The 18,892-nt window shown below is 46.1% G+C and overlaps 1 protein-coding gene across 9 annotated transcripts in view; it reads left to right on the forward strand.

Moving 5' to 3' along the window:
• Positions 1 to 18,892, forward strand: part of PDE8B (phosphodiesterase 8B) — a 278,883-nt gene that overhangs the window by 240,114 nt on the left and 19,877 nt on the right. For 8 of the 9 annotated variants that reach the window (XM_075543049.1, XM_075543051.1, XM_075543053.1 and 5 more), the window contains 8 exons: positions 1,780 to 1,857; positions 2,721 to 2,797; positions 5,477 to 5,641; positions 8,651 to 8,696; positions 9,316 to 9,451; positions 10,325 to 10,523; positions 16,803 to 17,020; positions 17,351 to 17,471. In XM_075543049.1, the coding sequence (XP_075399164.1) occupies positions 1,780 to 1,857; positions 2,721 to 2,797; positions 5,477 to 5,641; positions 8,651 to 8,696; positions 9,316 to 9,451; positions 10,325 to 10,523; positions 16,803 to 17,020; positions 17,351 to 17,471 (1,040 nt within the window). The remainder of the gene's footprint in view (positions 1 to 1,779; positions 1,858 to 2,720; positions 2,798 to 5,476; positions 5,642 to 8,650; positions 8,697 to 9,315; positions 9,452 to 10,324; positions 10,524 to 16,802; positions 17,021 to 17,350; positions 17,472 to 18,892) is intronic. The other variant, XM_075543055.1, reaches the window with a different exon arrangement.

Here is an 18,892-nt window from a genome sequence, read left to right on the forward strand (position 1 = left end):
AAAATGTCTAAGACATTATAAAGTAAAAACAAAACCAAAAAGTAAAAAGCAAGTAGCAGAACAATATAACATAATCCCATGACTATCTAAAAAGAAGACATATGTATGCAAATGTACTATATAAGAGTAACAGCAAACACATGCCAGATGCTTAGTATGTGTCCAGCACTGTCCTGTGTTTGAACTCATTCACTTCTAACTTCGCTCTGACTTGGATGCTCTCGTGAGCCCGTTTTACAGCTGTCAGTACTGAGCCAGAGAGACAGTCAGACTCTACGCAGTCTAGTTAGTACATTGGCTATTCAAACTTTCACAGTTTCGCACTGGAGTCGGTTCCCTTAGCAGCAAGGCTTTCTTGGTACCCTAGAGAATTCCTAAAGCTTTACTGCGTTTTTCTCTGGGGGAGAACGACCACTTCCTGCCGTCTGCGAAGTGCACCCTTCCTACTGACGCCTGCATGTCCTGCCCCCAAGCTGAGCGTCTGAGGAGTTGCAGGTGCCTGCTGTTGCTGCTGCGACACTGAGGCCCTGACAGCGGCCACCCGGGTCCCCGCTGATGGCGGACACTTAGACCTTGTACTCAAGGGGCAGCAAAGTCAGCAAAACTGATGCAGAATCCCTTTTGTTGCTATTTATTTTATTTTATTTTATCATCTTATTGGGGGTTCGTACAATGCTTATCACAATCCATCCATCCATCCATTGTGCCAAGCGCATTTGTACATTTGTTGCCATCATCATTCTCAAAACACTTGCTTTCTACTTGAGCCCTTGGTATCCACTCCTCATTTCCCCCTCCCTCCCCACGCAGAATCCCTTTTGCAGGGCTTTCTCCTCCCCTGAGAAAAGTGGGGACAAGGGTGAGAGTTTATGTCGCTAGTGGAAACAGGGGTGGGGGCGGGGGCAGGATAGGATCCTGCGTGTTCTTCCCTCTCTTCTTGTGATCAGCGGTGCGGGTCATTTGATGAAATCCCAGCCTGAAATCCCGCGAGCTCAGATGGTTCCGAGGGTCCCAAAATGGACCCGGCTGCTTCCCAGATGAGGATCTCAGGGTCTCTGGCGCTCACTGGCACTTTATCTCCTCACATAACCCCATAAGGATCTTCAGTACCCAGCCGAATGGGCCGTGCTTTAGGCCTAACGGAACCAAAAGAAAAGAAACAAGCCCCAACTCTGGTTAGTGGTTCTCCACCTTCCTCGGGCCTCAACCCTTTAATACAGTGCCTCACGTTGTCGTGACCCCCCCAACCATAAAATTATTTTCATTGCTCTTTCGTGACTGTAATTGTGCTACTGTTATGCATAGGGTGACCCCTGTGAAAGGGTTGTTCGACCCCAAAGGGGTCACCACCCACAGGTTGAGAACCACTGGGTTAGAAGATTCTTAAGCTTTTCCGTTTGAAAATTACTTTAGGAACCCAACAAAACTGTGTTGGTTTGCAGCAAGCAGCAAGTTAACACTATAGCTAAGCTAACAGTTATTTTAAAAGTTCTCCAAAGTTGTAATGTTTCCTTTCATAACAATATTTTGTTCACGGAACTCAATCACCTCTGATAATAAGCTCCATTCACTGGACGTCATGCGGAGCCACAGCTTCGACAGATAGTTCTGTGCGTCTCGATAAAGAGAACGCCGTGTACCCTTTCTGACGATTGTTGTCCAGTGCTTCAAAAGTCAAGTCTGTTTTCCTTAGAGAACAGGGGAGGAGGGAGTCTCTGGCCGTCACCTGGGCATGGTGCTGAAAACTAATCACCCCTCTTTTTCCTCTCATGCCCTCAGAGTCTCACTCGTTCAGATACAAGAGCAGGAGGAAAGAGTCCATTGATGTGAAATCAATATCCTCCCGGGGCAGCGACGGTAAGAGAGTTTTCAGATTTCTCTGACCTTTTCAAAGTATGAGCCCTGGCGAGGAGTGCACCCACATATAAACTCCAAGGAATAGGGTTTCAACCAAGCTGGCTATTTTTCTTCCTCTCGGTATGCAGAAAACATGTTAGTGTAGTTGTGGGTTATTTAACGCTGTGATGCTTCCCATAGCCTTTTGTCTTCTCTGAATTTATCCCACGCTGGTTCCTTTGGTCACATACCCTCCCACGTTGAAGTCGTTTGTCCAAGGTGACTCTCGGTCTCTGGGGACAGAAAGGGCTCCAGTGACCTGGTTTCTCAACCTCCCAACAGAGACCCAGGTTTCAGTCCTGACTAGGGGGGATTTCTACTCCTGTGAAGGGTCGCAGTCTCAGACGTGGCAGAGGAGCGGTTCTGCCCTGTCCTGTAGGGTCCCCGTGAGTCAACATCGAGTAGACGGCAATAGCCGCGGGTCACTGCCGCACTCCCTTACCTTCCCGTAATCATCGGTCCCAGGTAACGCTAGGAGCGAGGATTTAGCACAACATCTCTCCTCTGCGAGGCAGAAACTTGCCAAACAACTCTTGAGTTCCATCAACTCCGGCCTCAGTAACCAATTGGATTTTCAGAGAGACTAAAATGGCAAAGATGATTTTAGCATTTCATTTGTAGGTTCCTGGGAAATTATAAGTAATATTCACAGAAATGGGGAAGTCTCCGGACTGGCTGTATTCGAGGTTTGTGGAGATGATGATGCGTTTTGTTTCTTGTAGTGTTAAGAGAATCCGGGCCCCCTCCCATGGAGGGACGCCCTTTCTGCACTTAGACAAGCTGAGACACCAGAGCCAGCTCTAACATCTTTGCCTTCTCTCCAGCACCAAGCCTACAGAGCCGGCGCTATCCATCCATGGCCAGGATCCACTCCATGACCATTGAAGCTCCCATCACAAAGGTGCGTGGCAGCGTATGCCTCGCCTCCCCCTACCCAGGGCTGCCTAGCAAGGGGGCAGGTGCTGGAGATGGAAATGAAATAGCATTGAGATTACAGTGTTGATAGTCTGGCATAGGAAACAGGTACTAAACACATCAGCATAACAGTTATAAAGTAGAATTAGTGCTATGAAAGGAAATGATAGTATTCTGTGAATGAGGGAAGAGGTCTTGACTTAGCTAGAGTGAGACAGGTGGTCATGGAAGCTGTCTCTGTAGAAGAAGTAATCTTTAAAAGTAGACTTGAAACATGAGCAATATGAGGAGTCCAAGCAGCAGGAAACACAAAATGGAAAACCCACTGGGGTTGAAAAGGGGCCTTCAGACATTTGAGCACTTGTAGGAAAGTCGAGGGAGATGGCACATGGGAGGGCTAACGGGGAAAGACGGGGACACGGGATTGAGCAGGGCTGTTCGTGGACATGAAGGAGATCATCTAGGGAAGGTCTGTGGAGTGAGTCAAGACCCAGGATTGATTTTCAAGGAATTCCAACCTTAACAAGTAAACTCAGAGAGGTCATGAAGACATGAGTGCTGTAGCAAAGTGCAGTGGGAAACAATCAGATGGTGCCTAGTTTTCATAAGAGTAGCATCTGGGGTCTTACAGGCTCTTTTTAAAATAAGTAGCCATCTAAGTGAGGCATCAACTAAGTCCATATGAAAGGAACTCACCTGCCTGTGTGATCCTAGGACTGCAAATAATAAAACCCAAATCTGAAGGAGGGGGTGGTATCAGCTTAAATTCTTAGCGCCCAGCTTGAAGAAGGCTATCGATGACAGTGGAAGCCCAAAATCCATTTGCAGAGTTCCCACGTGGGTTAAGCCTCCGGTGAGCCCCCTCCGACCACAGTCCGGTGAATAGCCTTGCTTTCAGCAGCACGTTGTGTAGAGCCCATGATGGAAGATGGAGTCAGGTTAAAATGTAGCACCTTATCATTGTTCTCCCTTTTGATCCACTTTAAAGTTGTTTTGGATTTTAATATTTTCTGTTTGGGGAGGTTATTCCTCTGTTTTGTTTTGTCGTTTTTTGTTTTTTTTTTTGGAGGGGAGGATGGTTATTCTTGTTTGCCTCTTGTTTTTGCCTTGTATGATTTCCTGGATATGAAATACAGGATAGGTAAATCTATAGAGACAGTAACTGGATTAATAATTACCTAGTAAATATATTTCTATATGAGGATGGGGAAATAGATCTAGGTGCATACATTTATAGGTTTAGTATTAAGGCAGCAGATGGACATTGGGCCTCCACTCAAGTACTCCCTCAATGCAAGAACACTTTGTTCTATTAAACTGACATTCCATGATGCTTACCTTCCCAACATGATCAATCGATGAAGACAAAGCAGGTACATAAGCAAAGATGGTGAAGAAAGCTGATGGTGCCCAGTTATCAAAAGATATAGCATCTGGGTCTTAAAGGCAACAAAGCCCACATGGGAGAAACACACCAGCCTATGTGATCACGAGGTGCCGATAGGATCAAATATCAGGCACCAAAGAACAAAAATCATATCATTGTGATTGAGGGGGAGTGCATAGTGGAGACCCAAGCCCATCTGTAGGCAACTGGACATCCCTTTACAGAAGGGTCTCAGGGAGGAGACCAGCCAGTCAGGGTGCAGTTTAGCAAAAATAAAACATACAACTTTCCTCTAGTTCTTTAATGCTTTCATCCCTCACAACCCCACCCCACTATCATGATCCCAATTCTACCTTACAAATCCAGCTAGACCAGAGAATGTACACTGGTACAGATAGGAACTTGAAACACAGGGAATCCAGGACAGATGATCCCCTCAGGACCAGTGGTGAGAGTGGCAATACTGGGAGGGTGGCAGGAAGGTGAGATAGAAAGGGGGAACCGATCACAAGGACCTACATATAACCTCCTCCCTGGGGGACAGACAACAGAAAAGTGGGTTAAGGGAGACATCGGACAGTATAAGATGTGACAAAATAATAATAATTTATAAAGGTTTGTGGGGCGGGGCAGGTAGAGAGTGGAAAAACAGAGGAGCTGATACCAAGGGCTCAACTAGAAAGAAAATGTTTCGAGAATGATGATGGCTACAAATGTATGAATATGCTTGACACAGTGGATGTATATGTATGGATTATTATAAGAGTTGTACAAGCTCCCAATAGAATGATTTAAAAAAAGAAAAAAGAAAACTGAAATGAACTTGGAGCTTTTAGTGACAAAAAAAGTTCATTTCAAACATAAATAAATAAACTTTACTCTAAAAAATTAATAATAATTACCCAGGGACATGGCCGGAGGGTGTGGAGAGAAATGGGGAGCAAATAGCAATGAATATGAGAAGACTATGTTCTGAAATTGATTGTGAAGATTGCAAACTCATCATATGGCCAAATGATTAGATTGTATGGTATGTGATTTATATGCCAATAAACTATGGAAGATCAAACAACATTTAAAAGCACTCAGGGAAGAGGGGTCAGTGAAAGAGGCCCAGAGAACATGGTCAGCAGGCAGGAGGAACACGGAGGAGGGGTGCTTCCGTAGGAGGGAGCAGTGTTGTGGAAACGGGTGATTCTGAACAGTGACGACTCCTGGCACATGTGAGACTTTGGGGTATTCGAAGCCTGGTCTTCTCAAATGAATTCTTCCTTTCAGGTCATAAACATAATCAACGCCGCCCAAGAAAACAGCCCCGTCACAGTCGCAGAAGCCTTGGATCGAGTGTTAGAAATTCTACGGACCACGGAACTGTACTCCCCTCAGTTGGGAGCCAAAGACGAAGACCCTCACACCAGTGACCTTGTCGGAGGCCTGATGACCGTGAGTGACGGGGAAGCGCCGCGGGTGGAGTTGAGACATGCAGTGCCCTTGTTGTCTGGCACCGAGTAGATTCGGGCCCCTGGCACCCCGTGTGTCACCGCAGAGCTGTCAGGGGTGACCCTTTGGACTTGGTTCCCAGACCTTTCTTCCGAGGTTCCTCTGAGTGGGCTTGAGTGTCCCAAACGTTCCTGTGGCAGCAGGCATGGTAACTCCTCATAACCACTTCCACTCCCGAGCCTCCGGAGGCACTCAAGTGGGCTCAGTGTGAACTATGACTTGTAGTCACCCGTGGGGACATGCCTGGCATCTGGAAAGACATCCGCCTGGCCAAAAGCAACTGCGTCAAAAACTATGTCTAAGTATACTATTATTCAAGTGATTCTTACATTTCTCTTTCTATCTGGTTGACCGACCATAACAATGAAAGATGATGGCGGAGATATTTTATCACAGTGATAGGAAATAGGCCATGAACTGAGGGCTAAACACGCAAGTTGGTGGATTATATGGGCCCTTGTTGACTTCTACTTCCTCCTGATCTTGTACTTTATTGAACGAGGTTCAAGGTTAGGTCTCCTTGGGCTTCCGGCTCTTTATCCATGTCATGAAAGGGTTTGAATTTAGACTGCAGCAGTTTTCAAAACCTTAACTATAGAATTGGTTTTATAATAAAAGCTTATATAGAAGCCTTCTTATAATCAGAAAGAAGCAGCGTGGACCTGTTCTGGGTCGGGCGGGGCTGTCGGAATGCAGGTGGCGAGTGGGGGAAGGGCTGTCCCAAGTAGCTCTCCAGGAAGCACCGCTCAGAACCTCTGAGAACAGCCGATGTCTAAGCTCCCATCCCGTTGCCCTGTCCCGATGTGCAATATTTAGCTGCAATCAGCAACAGGAGACAATGTGGAGTGCCCCTTTGTGCTCCTCCTCAGAGACTGAAACTGGAAGAATTCTTTGGGAGAAAAAGACCAAGGGTCATGTTTCACTTAAAAAAAATCATTTTATTAGGGGCTCATACAACTCTTATCACAATCCGTACATACATCAGTTGTGTAAAGCACATTTGTACATTCATTGCCCTCATCATTCTCAAAACATTTGCTCTCCACTGAAGCCCCTGGTATCAGCTCCTCATTTTTCCCCTCCCTCCCCGCTCCCCCTCCTTCATGAACTCTGATAATTTATAAATTATTATTTTGTCATATGGTGACAATTTCTATCCAGCTCAGCCACCAAAGGCTGGGTGCTGACTGGCTTCCTGGTCCATTCTCCATCTTCCTACTGAAGATCTCTGATGAGCCTGTAATTCCAGTGACCTATTGGCTTCCTGCCCCTGGGCTGACCAGGTTCACCCGTCCCAGGGCATTGCAGGCTTCAGTTTCTAGAGAACACTGACAGGGGTCTGGCAGGAGTGAGAGCAAGATGATTCTGATGCAGACACGAGTTATACTGTCTCTCACATCCCTCCCAATTGGCCCAGCTTCTCTATTCCTCTGCCCCACCATACTCTTGGGTTTAATCTCTAGATAAAATTCTAGGGAAGCAGTATGTCTCCACCTTCTTTTTATGTGGCTTAGGAGGAGAGATAGAGAGAGAGAGAGAGAGAGAGAGAGAGAGAGAGAGAGAGAGAGAGAGAGAGACAAGAAAAAATGAGGAAGTCCTTGTGATCAAGACCTGAGAGGCAAGCTAGGTGTGGTCACTGTCATTTTCTGTTCACGTGATTTTTAAAATTAAATTCTTGTCCTAAAGAGCCAAGATAGGACTTCAGGTGAATCTTAATATAGTTTTACACCACACCGCACACATTGGGGGATAACTGACAAATACACAGTTGTAAGTGACTTTTAAGCAGAGATTTGCAAACTTGGGGATCGAAGATAGAGGGAAGGAACGTAAAATTGCAGAGCATTCCAGGACTAGATCGGGTTCAAGAGCCTAGCAAGTAGCAGAAATCACACCAGAATTTTGTTTATTCCTTTTCTGTTGCCTCTCCAAAGACCTCAAAACCAGGGATGTTTCTTCAAATGCCAGCTGCTGCCATGCTCGTGCTGCAAAACAGAAAAGAAAACGGCGGGGAGTGGAGGTGGGGTACACTTTGAACATCAGCCAAAAATCAGCCCAAACGTTTTTAAGACTTTACGTTAGAAAGCCATCCCCAAACTGTGCCCCATGGCTTGACCCCCCCAAATGTAAATCTAAGAACACAAAATTGGACAGTTCCTATGAAGGTATGTGTTAGGCCCAGGTTGACCAGAGAAACAAATCCAATGACACTCATATATGTATAAGAGAGAGTTTTATATAAATGAGCTTTATATATCAGGAAAACATCCCAGCCCAGTTCAACTCAAGTCCATTAGTGTGATGCTAGACCATAGGTCCCTCTTTAGACTCACGCAGCCACATGCAATGATGCAGAATGCAGGAAGATCACAGGCTGGTGGGTGCAAAGTCCTGTGGATCCAATGGCGGTGGACGCATCTCCAGGGCTCATACAGGTCCCCAGCAGCTCTCCAACAGGAAGGTGAAGCAGCGAGAGGGAGGGTCCCAGGACCCTTCTTATGAGGAGATCACGCCCACAAGGAGGCACCGTCAGCTGTGACCAATCAGGCTAGATTCCACCCTTACACTTCCAGTTTGCATGCAATTATGTAACTATCACACGATACCTGGGGTCCCTCAAAAATAACCCGCGATCTCTTCTGTGGCTTCACTTCTGAGGTTTCAGTAACCAGCAGAGAAAGGTAGTATGAGAGTAGATCCAGCCTGTGGCTCAGGCGTAAGACTACTTTACTCTCCATTTTCTACCTACTATGGGTAAAGAGCATGGAAGGGCAAATATCATCTAGTAAAGATGATTCTGATTTCATTTGGAGCTGTACTACAAGTTGGAGGTCCATATTTGATCTAGGATTGGAATTCTTTTGCATAATAAAGGAGAATATGAGAGAATGATGATGAAGGGAGATATAGCATGATCACTTGGCTTCTAACGGCATCTTTTCTTTTTTCTAGGATGGCTTAAGAAGGTTGTCAGGAAACGAGTATGTCTTTACTAAAAGTAAGTTGTTCCATAGCTGCTTGCTACTGAAAACTCATTTCCAGCTTGTGTGATCACTGTTGGGGGAGGGCATTGGCTGCAATTGAGCTGAGGTATCTCTGTGACCCACATTTGAAACTAGAGCTCCCAATTCAAATTACTTCCCCCAGAGCTATTGGAATTTCAAATATCTATACCAGGGGTCCTCCACATTTTTAAACAGGGTAAGTTCACTGTCGCTCAGACCGTTGAAGGGCCGGACTATAGTTTTTTTAAAAACTATGAATAAATTCCTTTGCACACTGCACATATCTTATTTTGCAGCAAAAAAACAAAGGGGGCAAAAACACCCAGTGGGCCGGATAAATGTCCTCAGCAGGCCACATGTGACCCGCGGGCCATAGTTTGAGGACCCCTGATCTATATATTTGAACCGTCAAGTGAAATCAGTGTTGTGTGTGGAGGCTGTGAAGTTTCATAATGCAAGAGAAGACCCATGAAGTAAAAAAAGAGAAAGAATCACACGGCTTTTGAAAGCACAAAACGTTCTTCCTCGTGGCGACAATGTAGATGATGATGAGTGTTCAGGAGCATGATAGTCCATAATCAACGGACCTCCCTGCCCCTTCTGTTTGCTCAGACGTGCACCAGAGTCACAGTCACCTTGCCATGCCCCTGACCATCAACGATGTCCCCCCCAGTATTGCTCAACTGCTTGATAACGAGGAGAGTTGGGACTTCAACATCTTTGAATTGGAATCAGTTACACATAAGAGGTATGTGACTTCTAGATGCGAGCAATGATGGACTTGCTAGAGATTCCGCATCTGAAACTGTGAGGGCGCTGTGCCCTTGTCCCAAGAGACCACACAGGCTCTGCTCTGTGTCACGAAGGAGGACTGTCAGATAAGCAGAGACAGTGGCTCCCGGGGTGGGGGGCGGGGGGGAGAGTAGCAGTGGGTACAACATGGGGCCAGCCTGGTGCTGACCCACCAGGAGGAAACACTAAGTAAGTTCCTTCTCAGATCCACTGGCTTGTTCCTTTTACTGAGAGCCAAGAGTTCTAAGTATTTGGGGCACCAAACTTGTTGAAGAAGCCTCACCTTATAGCGTGAATCTGTGAGCTCTTCTTAAAGATGCGGTAAGTTTTTCTTTTGGTTCATCTCAATGGCCAGGGAAAGAAGAGAAACTCCAAGTGCCCTTCCGTGGTTGGAGAAAGTTATGGCTTCCCAATGGTCTATCGGGTAGAGATGATTTCACATTACTGTAGAGATGTGACTTTGCTGAGCCCACCCAAGGCGCTCCTTCTCTCGTTAGACTCAGTAACTTCCTCGGGGACATTGAGAAAGTACAGGACTTACATGGAGAGAAAGAGACAGACCTGTCAGGGACCTTTCTTGGCCATCAGAACATCTGAAAGGCTTAGGATGTAGAGATAGCTGAGAAATAATGTGTATGGACCAGCTACCAAGAGGCACAAGAAGAGGCTGGCGGGGAAAGTAGGCTTGATTACATTGCAATTGGGGAGAGGGTGTCTTTATGCTTCTGTGCATGTACAGTTATCATCAGAAGAAAAAAAATGTCTTTACTGCCTCTAGTCCAGGCGCCATTGAATACAAGAAACCAGGGTTTGTTTGCCTATTTTTCAGGCCATTGGTTTACCTGGGCTTAAAGGTCTTTTCCCGCTTTGGAGTGTGTGAATTTTTGAACTGTTCTGAAACCACCCTCCGGGCTTGGCTGCAAGTTATCGAAGCCAACTACCACGCCTCCAATGCCTACCACAACTCCACCCACGCCGCCGATGTGCTGCACGCCACCGCCTTCTTCCTCGGAAAGGAAAGAGTGAAGGTAGAATTTTGATATTATGCTTGGGTACATGCCTGCATGAAAGATTCACGAACTCAGCCTTTGGAATACATCGGGCAACCAGCTATTTTATAACAAGTTGACAGGTTGTTTGTGTGTTTTTATTTTGGTGGGTGGGGTGGGTTGCTGCTAAATGGACTCTGGTTTGGGTATTGCATGTAGGTCCCTATCTCTTCCTTCACATCCCCATTGGGTCAAATAGAGCCCCCTTGCACATGCTTGGCAGGTCCGTAGACCCACTCTTCAAATGATCATCGGGAGCCTTTTGTGGTGCTGGACTAGACCACAGAAGGCCATTGTTACAGCAGATGATGACTAGGTACAATGGTTATCATTTTAGGATCAGTAGCTGGCTGCTGCGATATTCAAAGCTGGTTAATAATGAGCTATTCAGCCTTCTGATGATTTATAGAACATGGGGGTTTTATGTAGATGTTAGTGTGTCTTCTGGTATATTAACGATGCGTGCGTATTCTAAGAGTGGTGTGTGTCCCGTAACCCTCCCTTAAGAAGAATTCAAAACGCATCCTTTCATATACGGGTGCTGGTTTCTAGGGCAGCTCTGCCTTCAGCCTCCTGTATACCTGGTCTCCCCTCCTTCCCAATGACTAGTCCTCACAATGAAGCTTGTAATTCCTTCGCTACAACTATAAGTGAAGCTTAACATTCAGCCACCCCTGGGAGAAGTGCCATCGAGAGACTGAAACCCACATTTTATTTGTACATGAGTGGTAATAGATCATCTCTCAGGGCAGGTGTTGAGGGATTTCGACACTGGGACATAGGAGAAGTGATAGCGGAGCAGGTAGTAAAGAGGAGAAAAGACCAACATGGGGTGGGGGAAATGGAAAGGTCTGACTTGTATCCTTCTCAGTTTCACTCTGAGGTTCAAGATTTACATGTATCAGCAAGAAAAGAAAGAATGTGGTCCAAAGATGATGCTTTTAATGTTTTATCTTTCACTTTCTAAACAAAACAAATAGTGATATCAGTTCGTGTTTTCAAAACACCTTTCTCTGGGGAGATAAAACTCTTCAGGGTGTGTTAGTCTGGGTAGACTAGAGAAACAAATCAATGGACACACATGTGTATAAGAAAGAGGTTTATATACAAGAGCAATTGAACATGGAAAAAAACATCCCAGCCAGTCCAGATCAAGTTCATAAGTCCAATATTATCCCATATGTCCAGCACCAATCCATAAAGTCCTCTTCAGACTCACGAAACACATGCAGTGAAGCCAAATGCAGGATGATCACAACCCAGTGGATAGAAAGTCTTTGGACCCAGTGGCATTGTAAGCATCTCAGCGCTGGTAGGGGTCTCTATGTGGCTTCTCCAGCTTCCAAGGTCTGGTTGCATTCATGTGGCTCGCCTTCTGCAATGTTTCCCAGGGAGTGAGAGAGATTGAGAGAGAGAGGTCTCTTCTGCCTCCAAGGATTTCCCAGAATGCTCAGGAGAAGGCCATGCCCACAGAAGTCTCATTGGCTATCTCCAGATTGACAGCCTAGACTCCACCCCTACACTCTTAATCCTTAAATTGACACTATATTAGGTGACTACCACAAGGATTTTTTTTCAAGTTTTCTTTTTACTTTTATTTATTCCTTTTTTTACAGTTTTATTAGCACTTCATCCACATGTCCTATAATTCAGTAATTCAATCATCTGAAGAAGAGTTGTACAGTTGTCATCATATTCGATTCTAGAACATTTCCTTCTTCCTGGTAATCATCGCTATTCATGCAATTATTATTTTTTCTAATTGTGGCCAAAAAAAGTACACAGCGGACCATGCTCCGATTCCAGGACTCCCACTCATGTCAATCGGTGTCACTGATTATACTCTTCACGCTGTACAGCCATGATTGATATCCTGTTCCAAATTATTCTACCACCATCGACATAAACTCAATGCCATCAATGCAACGACTCTTCCCCTGCACCTGTGGTTACCATTGGTAACGTCTGGGTTGTTTGTGATGTTCTTCGTCTAGTATTCACGCATCATATTCGTCCATGGTTAAATCGCTTTTGCAATGAGTTGTATGATCTCAATCGGTTCTAGCCCTCCCTCCTCCCCAAGGAGTCTTAATGCAGCTTAGTGTTCCTTCATTTTACAGTGCTTGATATACTGCATAGTTGAGGTCACTCACTGCCAATTGCGAACAAGACCCAGGTCATGCACTCCACACGAAGTGACCTGTAGCCACAGCAGTGTGAGTTCCTGGTGCTCTGCACTTAGGCTCTGTCACTACGACAACGCACAGCTTTGCCCACCGCCGGAGGACACGGGCTTGCCCGCTTGATAAATCAGAGTCACTGTTAGCCCCCTCAGACCTGCCCCAGTAAGCATTCATCTCTAAATGGCTGAGTTCTGCTAATATTCTTAGTGTCTGTTGTCAAATAGCAGCAAAAGAAACAGTCTGTTGGAATTTCAAAGGCATTGTCTAACTCCGGCACCCTGCCATTGGATCACAAAAGGGGGAGGTGTGGACTGGAAATGTCACTTGACAGTGACCAGCCCAAGATCTTTGGTTCTAGAAAGAGCATTCTGAAGTCCACCCTAAGACACTTCCGCTGGGACTGAACTCCTGAGGCCTCTTCCACCAGACCTGCCGTGAGTGATGAGAACGGGGTCATGAAAGTATTTTTAACAAATTCCCGAGTTATCTTCACCCCTAATAAATGAGAAAAGGCTGAAATTCTCGATGTCACTATTACAAAACACCAGATCAGATGCCCTTTTGATGCTAAAAACCAGCAGTGATGTCTGAGCATTGCGTTCTTCAATTACTCATTAACAGCGCAGGTTGGTACTTCAACCTGACCTCTAGTAACATACCCCAAGCTCACAATCCCCTTCCAGTTGTTACAGCCCCTGTCCTTTCCCAGCGCAAAGGCCATGCTGTCCAACATTCATTTCCATATTCTCTGGATACAAGTGACAATCCTGGCTAGGGAACTACCCTGACCTTGGCCCTCCTTCTCCCACACTCACCATCTTTCAGCCACAGTGACTCTGGTGAATTTCCCAAACTGACCCCCGTCTGCCCACCCTCCATTTCAGGGGATTCATACTGAACTCTTCTTTCTGCCTGAGGTTGTCTCCCTTGCCACTTTTCGCCTGGTAATTCCTGTGTAACGTTCAGGCCTCAGTATAAATGCCACTTCCTGGGAGAAATTTCCCTGGGTCATTTTCTGGCCCCGTGATGTGCATTGGTTGTGGTTGTTAGATACCATCCGACCCGCAGCACCCTGTGTAGAAGAGAGGGGAACACTGTCCGGCCCCATGTCGTCCTCACAATTGCGCATGTGATGTACATAGCAAAACAAGCAAACTCGCTGCCATCCAGTCAGTGCTGACTCATAGCGACCTACTGTGCGTTTCTGACACTGTAACTGTTAAGGGAATAGAAACAGTCATTTTATAGTCCTCAGTGTCTAGTTAAACTTAACAGACATTAACGTACACGCTTAGTTGCACTAGCCACGTTTCAAGTGTTCCCCAGCTACGATTCACTAGACAACAGCAAAAGAAACCCGCTGCCTTCGTGACGATTCAGGTTCATGGTGACCATGGTTCCAGAGTTGAGCTGGGCACAGGGTAGCCGTGGCTGTGACCTTGCAGAAGTAGAGCAGCCAGCCTCCCTTCCTAATCTGGGAAAGGGGCCCGCGTTCTTCGGGGAACACTGTCCCAAAGGCTGTGTTGACGTGGTTAGACTCCAAGGTCGCCCGTTTCTTACCAAACTGACTGAATGGCTGTTATCACTTACAACATGCTTTGCCATTGATGGGACTTTTGTTGAGATGTAACGTTTATATTTTTTATGTTTATCTTTTAATTCCTTTTTTCCATGAGCTTCTTTGAAGTTCCCTCATACATAAGGCCTCGCCTGATGGGAAGTACAGAAATCAAATCTGTTACATCTCTCAAAAGAGATGCTGGAGAAGCTCGGTATCGTTAGTCAGAACAGTCAAGAAGCCAACTGTAGAAGAGACTAGCAGTTGCTTGTATGTAAGTTCACGCTGAAGCAGAAAAACAATGCAAAGTAAATCCATGAAAGTCAAAACATGACCTTACATAGATCCTGCTTGAATTTAGAGACGATCTCCAATTACTGAATTACTGAAACCCAAATGAAGGCTGAGCAAGATAGAGAGACAAGAGGAAAGTCAAAGGAAAGAGAGGAAAGAGCTGGGAGGCAAAGGGCATTTATGGAGGTCTAAATACAGGCATGTACATATGCAAATATATTTATATATGACCATGGGGAATAGATCTATGTGCATATAGGTTTATTATTAAGGTAACAGATGGACATTGGGCCTCCACTCGAGTCCTCCTATCAATATAAGAACACTTTGTTCCATGACACTCACCTTCCTGATATGATTGCTGAAGACGAAGCAGGTGCATAAACAAATGTGATGAAGAAAGCTGATGGTGCCCAGCTATCAAAAGATATAGTATCTGGGGTCTTAAAGGCAATAAAGCCCACATGGAAGAAGCACACAAGCCTATGTGATCATGAGGTGTCAATGGGATCAAGTATCAGGCATCAAAGAACCAAGAAATCATATCATTGTGAATGAGAGGGAGTGTGAAGTGGGGACCCAAAGCCCATCTGTTGGCTACTGGACACCCCCTTACAGACGGGTCTCAGAGAGGAGACAAGCCAATCAGGGTGTAGTACAGCAACGGTGAAACATACAACTTTCCTCTGGTTCCTAAATACTTCCTCCCCCCACTCCCCGCCCCCTCCACTATCACGATCCTAATTCTACCTTACAAATCCGGCTAGACCCAAGGATGTACAGTGGTGCAGATAGGAACTGGAAACACAGGGAATCCAGGACAGATGAACCCTTCAGGACCAGTGGTGAGAGTGGCGATACCTGGAGGATGGAGGGAGGGTGCGGTGGAAAGGAGTAACCTATTATAAGGATCTACATATAACCTTCTCCCTGGGGGATGGGCAACAGAAAAGCAGATGAAGGGAGACATTGGACAGTGTAAGATATGACAAAATAATAATTTATAAATTATCAAGGGTTCATGAGAGCGGGGAGGGAGGGGGAAAATGAGCTGATGCCAGGGGCTTTTGTGGAGAGCAAATGTTTTGAGACTGATAACAGTAACCAATGTACAAATGTACTCTATAAAATTGATGTATGTATGGATTGTGATAAGAGTTGTATGAGCCCCCAATAAAATAATTTTTTAAAAAGAAAGAAAGAAAGGGGGAACAGATCACAAGGATCTACATAACCCCCTCCCTGGGGTATGGACAGACATAAAAGTGGGTGAAGAGAGATGTCAGACAGTGTAAGATATGACAAAATAATTATAATTTATAAATTATCCAGGGTTCGTGAGGAAGGGAGGGTGGAGGAGAGAAGGGGGCAAATAAGGAGCTGATACCAAGGGCTCAAGTAGAAAACAAATGTCTTGAGAATGATGATGGCAACAAATGTACAAATATGCTCGACACAATGAATGTATGTATGCATGTGATAAGAGTTGGACAAGCCCCCAATAAAATGATTTTTAGAAATAGTAATCAAATAGTAATGGCCGACTTGTTAGTTTCCTTCTCAGTTTTCCAGCAAAGAACACATTTGTCTCCTCTGGTGCTCCAGGCTCTTCTTTCATTACGCGGGAGCTTTGGGAACATGGTCTGTGTGGGTTGCCTGGCTGCCAGCTTGTCCAGAACTGAACTCTGCACTCCACTGCAAAATCACCCTTGGTCTGCGTTTTTCTTCTTAATGTTTCCTTCTTAGCCCTTTTTGATTTCTTGGCTCTCGTCCTTTTAAGTTTGTAGGCGTAGTTTTATCTGCTCCCTATATTGCTAGCACTCTCAAAATCATCTCAGAAGTAGACAAAGGAAGCCGCATTGGCCACGATGGGTCCCTCTCTGCTCGGCCTGAACACAGAAGAGAAGCCTGGCAACACCACGTGGCCGGCCACGTGAAGCCCAGTTGGCTTCTTCTTGTGCAACTGGTGCAAACAGGCTCTGACATGAGAATTTAGGTATCCAGGCTCACTGCAGCTGATCCCCACACCCACCACCCACCCCCGAGAATCCGCAGCACAAGAAGGGGGTATGTGCTGTGTTCTAAGTAACCTCCCAATGCTTCTGGAAGCCAGAGAAGGCTTAGTGGCCGGAGACAGCCTCCCCTTCTCGGAGGCAGTGGGCATGGATGCGGGTCAGGCTGCTCAGAGATGGATGCTCATTGTCTCCTCACTCTTGCCCCCAGGGAAGCTTGGACCAGCTGGATGAGGTGGCAGCACTGATTGCTGCCGCAGTCCATGACGTGGACCACCCGGGAAGGACCAATTCCTTCCTGTGCAATGCAGGCAGTGAGCTCGCAGTGCTCTACAATGACACTGCTGTCCTGGAGAGTCACCACACTGCCCTGGCCTTCCAGCTCACGGTCAAGGACAGCAAGTGCAACATTTTCAAGAACATTGACAGGTTTGTTGTGCTGGGGGCCCTGTGCTCAGGTTCGTGAAGGGGTCGTGGGAAGCAGTTTCCCTAACTTCTCCAAGTTCTTCCTTAGCTGCGCTGGGGAAAGGAAAGAGTGGAGAAAATGGTTGCTCTCAGTGAGGAAGGGCCCGCTATCACGGGGGAAGTGGAATCCTGTCTGCGAGTCCTGGCTCGGCGGGCAGCCGGAGCTCTCCCGTGTGACTTACACGTATTTCTTGGCTCAGGTTCCAGGCTGGGGGGGGAAACGGTGGCCTGGCCAGGCAGGTCTCATGCTGGGCATGAGGTGAGCGACGCCCTTGGTCTTCTGGTTATCTTTAGGAACCATTATCGAACACTGCGCCAGGCTATCATCGACATGGTGTTGGCTACAGAGATGACAAAACACTTTGAACATGTGAACAAATTCGTGAATAGCATCAACAAGCCACTGACCACTGAGGTAAGCACTCGGGGGGATGAGAGACATCAGAGCTTCTTTCCACGAGACTGTCCCCTCAACTCTGGTCTCCAATAATCCCCCCTTAAAAAACACAACAACACTTTATGGAGGCTCTGACAGCTCCTGTGACATTTGTGTGCATCAAATGCATCAAGCGCATTTGTACATATGCTGCCATCATCATTTTCTAGACATTGACTTTCTATGGAGCTCTTGGTGTCAGCTCCTCTTTCCCCCTCCGCCTTCCTCCCCCTTAAAGGTGCCTGTTGGGGTGTACTTGGTAAAGAAGGGGGGGCGCATCCAGGTCACTGGCTTCATATAAGAACAGACTGGCACCGAAGCCCTGAGATCCAGCCAGAGGTGACGAAGGAGTTGGACCCAGAGCGATGGAGGGAGACGCACACCATGGGGGTCTGAGGAGAACTCCCAAACCCGCTCCCAGGAGCTGCTCTCCTTGGACGACCTCCAAGTGGGAGCTCCTTGTCTAGATCGCTACTCCTACTGATACATGTGAATAGTTTAACAGGAAAACAGATGATTTTCTATAACGGGATTAAATATTTACAGTGATTCATATTCATCAGGATAAAAAAATCCGATCTATTGCATCAAGTTTAAGAATTTTAAATACCAAGTTGCCAAATCCCTGTTACACTCCACAGATCTCCCTGTTATAATTTTGCAGGGAGTTCTGGGTTTTGTTGTTGTTGTTGTTGTTGTTGTTGTTGTTGTTGTTGTTGTTAGCAGCCAGGCTGTTGACTCCAACTGGCAGCACCGGTATGTGTAACCAATCATGTCGCCAGGTGCTCATCCGGCTTCATGACTGTTGGTATGCAGCGGACTCAAAATCCGTGTCACTTCAAGTGATGGCCACAAAGAAGTTCAAGTATGACAATGTATGCTTCCCTTTTCAACTCTCTCGTGGCCTGTGGGACACATACCTCCCGCCGATATTTCACCCACGCAGGTTTTCTTGGGAAGCTGCTGCCCTTGTTGCGTGGACTGCCACCTGGCAGAGAACCTGTCTGCTGCTGTAATCTGAACTCATGGGCCTCACCCAACACTACCCCAGAGCCTGTTTGGGACTTAGGTATCCCACATAATTGTGCCAAAATCGAAACTATATTTTTTAAAAATCCCCTTGATTTCAGCATGCCTTCCATTACTGAAAACACCTAAGTTAATAGAAATTTTTTTATTTGATAAATCATTTTATTGGGGCTCATACAACTCTTATCACAATCCATACATACATCAATTGAGTAAAGCACCCTTATACATTCATTGCCCTCAGCATTCTCAAAATTCGCCTTCCTCTTGGGTTCCTGGAATCAGCTCATTTTCCTTTTTTTCCCTCCCCTTTCCTCCCCGCTCCCCTCTCCCCCATGAACCCTTAATAGTTTATAAATTATTATTTTATA

This window comes from Tenrec ecaudatus, chromosome 2 (genome assembly GCF_050624435.1).
Source record: "Tenrec ecaudatus isolate mTenEca1 chromosome 2, mTenEca1.hap1, whole genome shotgun sequence".
Lineage (NCBI taxonomy): Eukaryota > Metazoa > Chordata > Mammalia > Afrosoricida > Tenrecidae > Tenrec > Tenrec ecaudatus.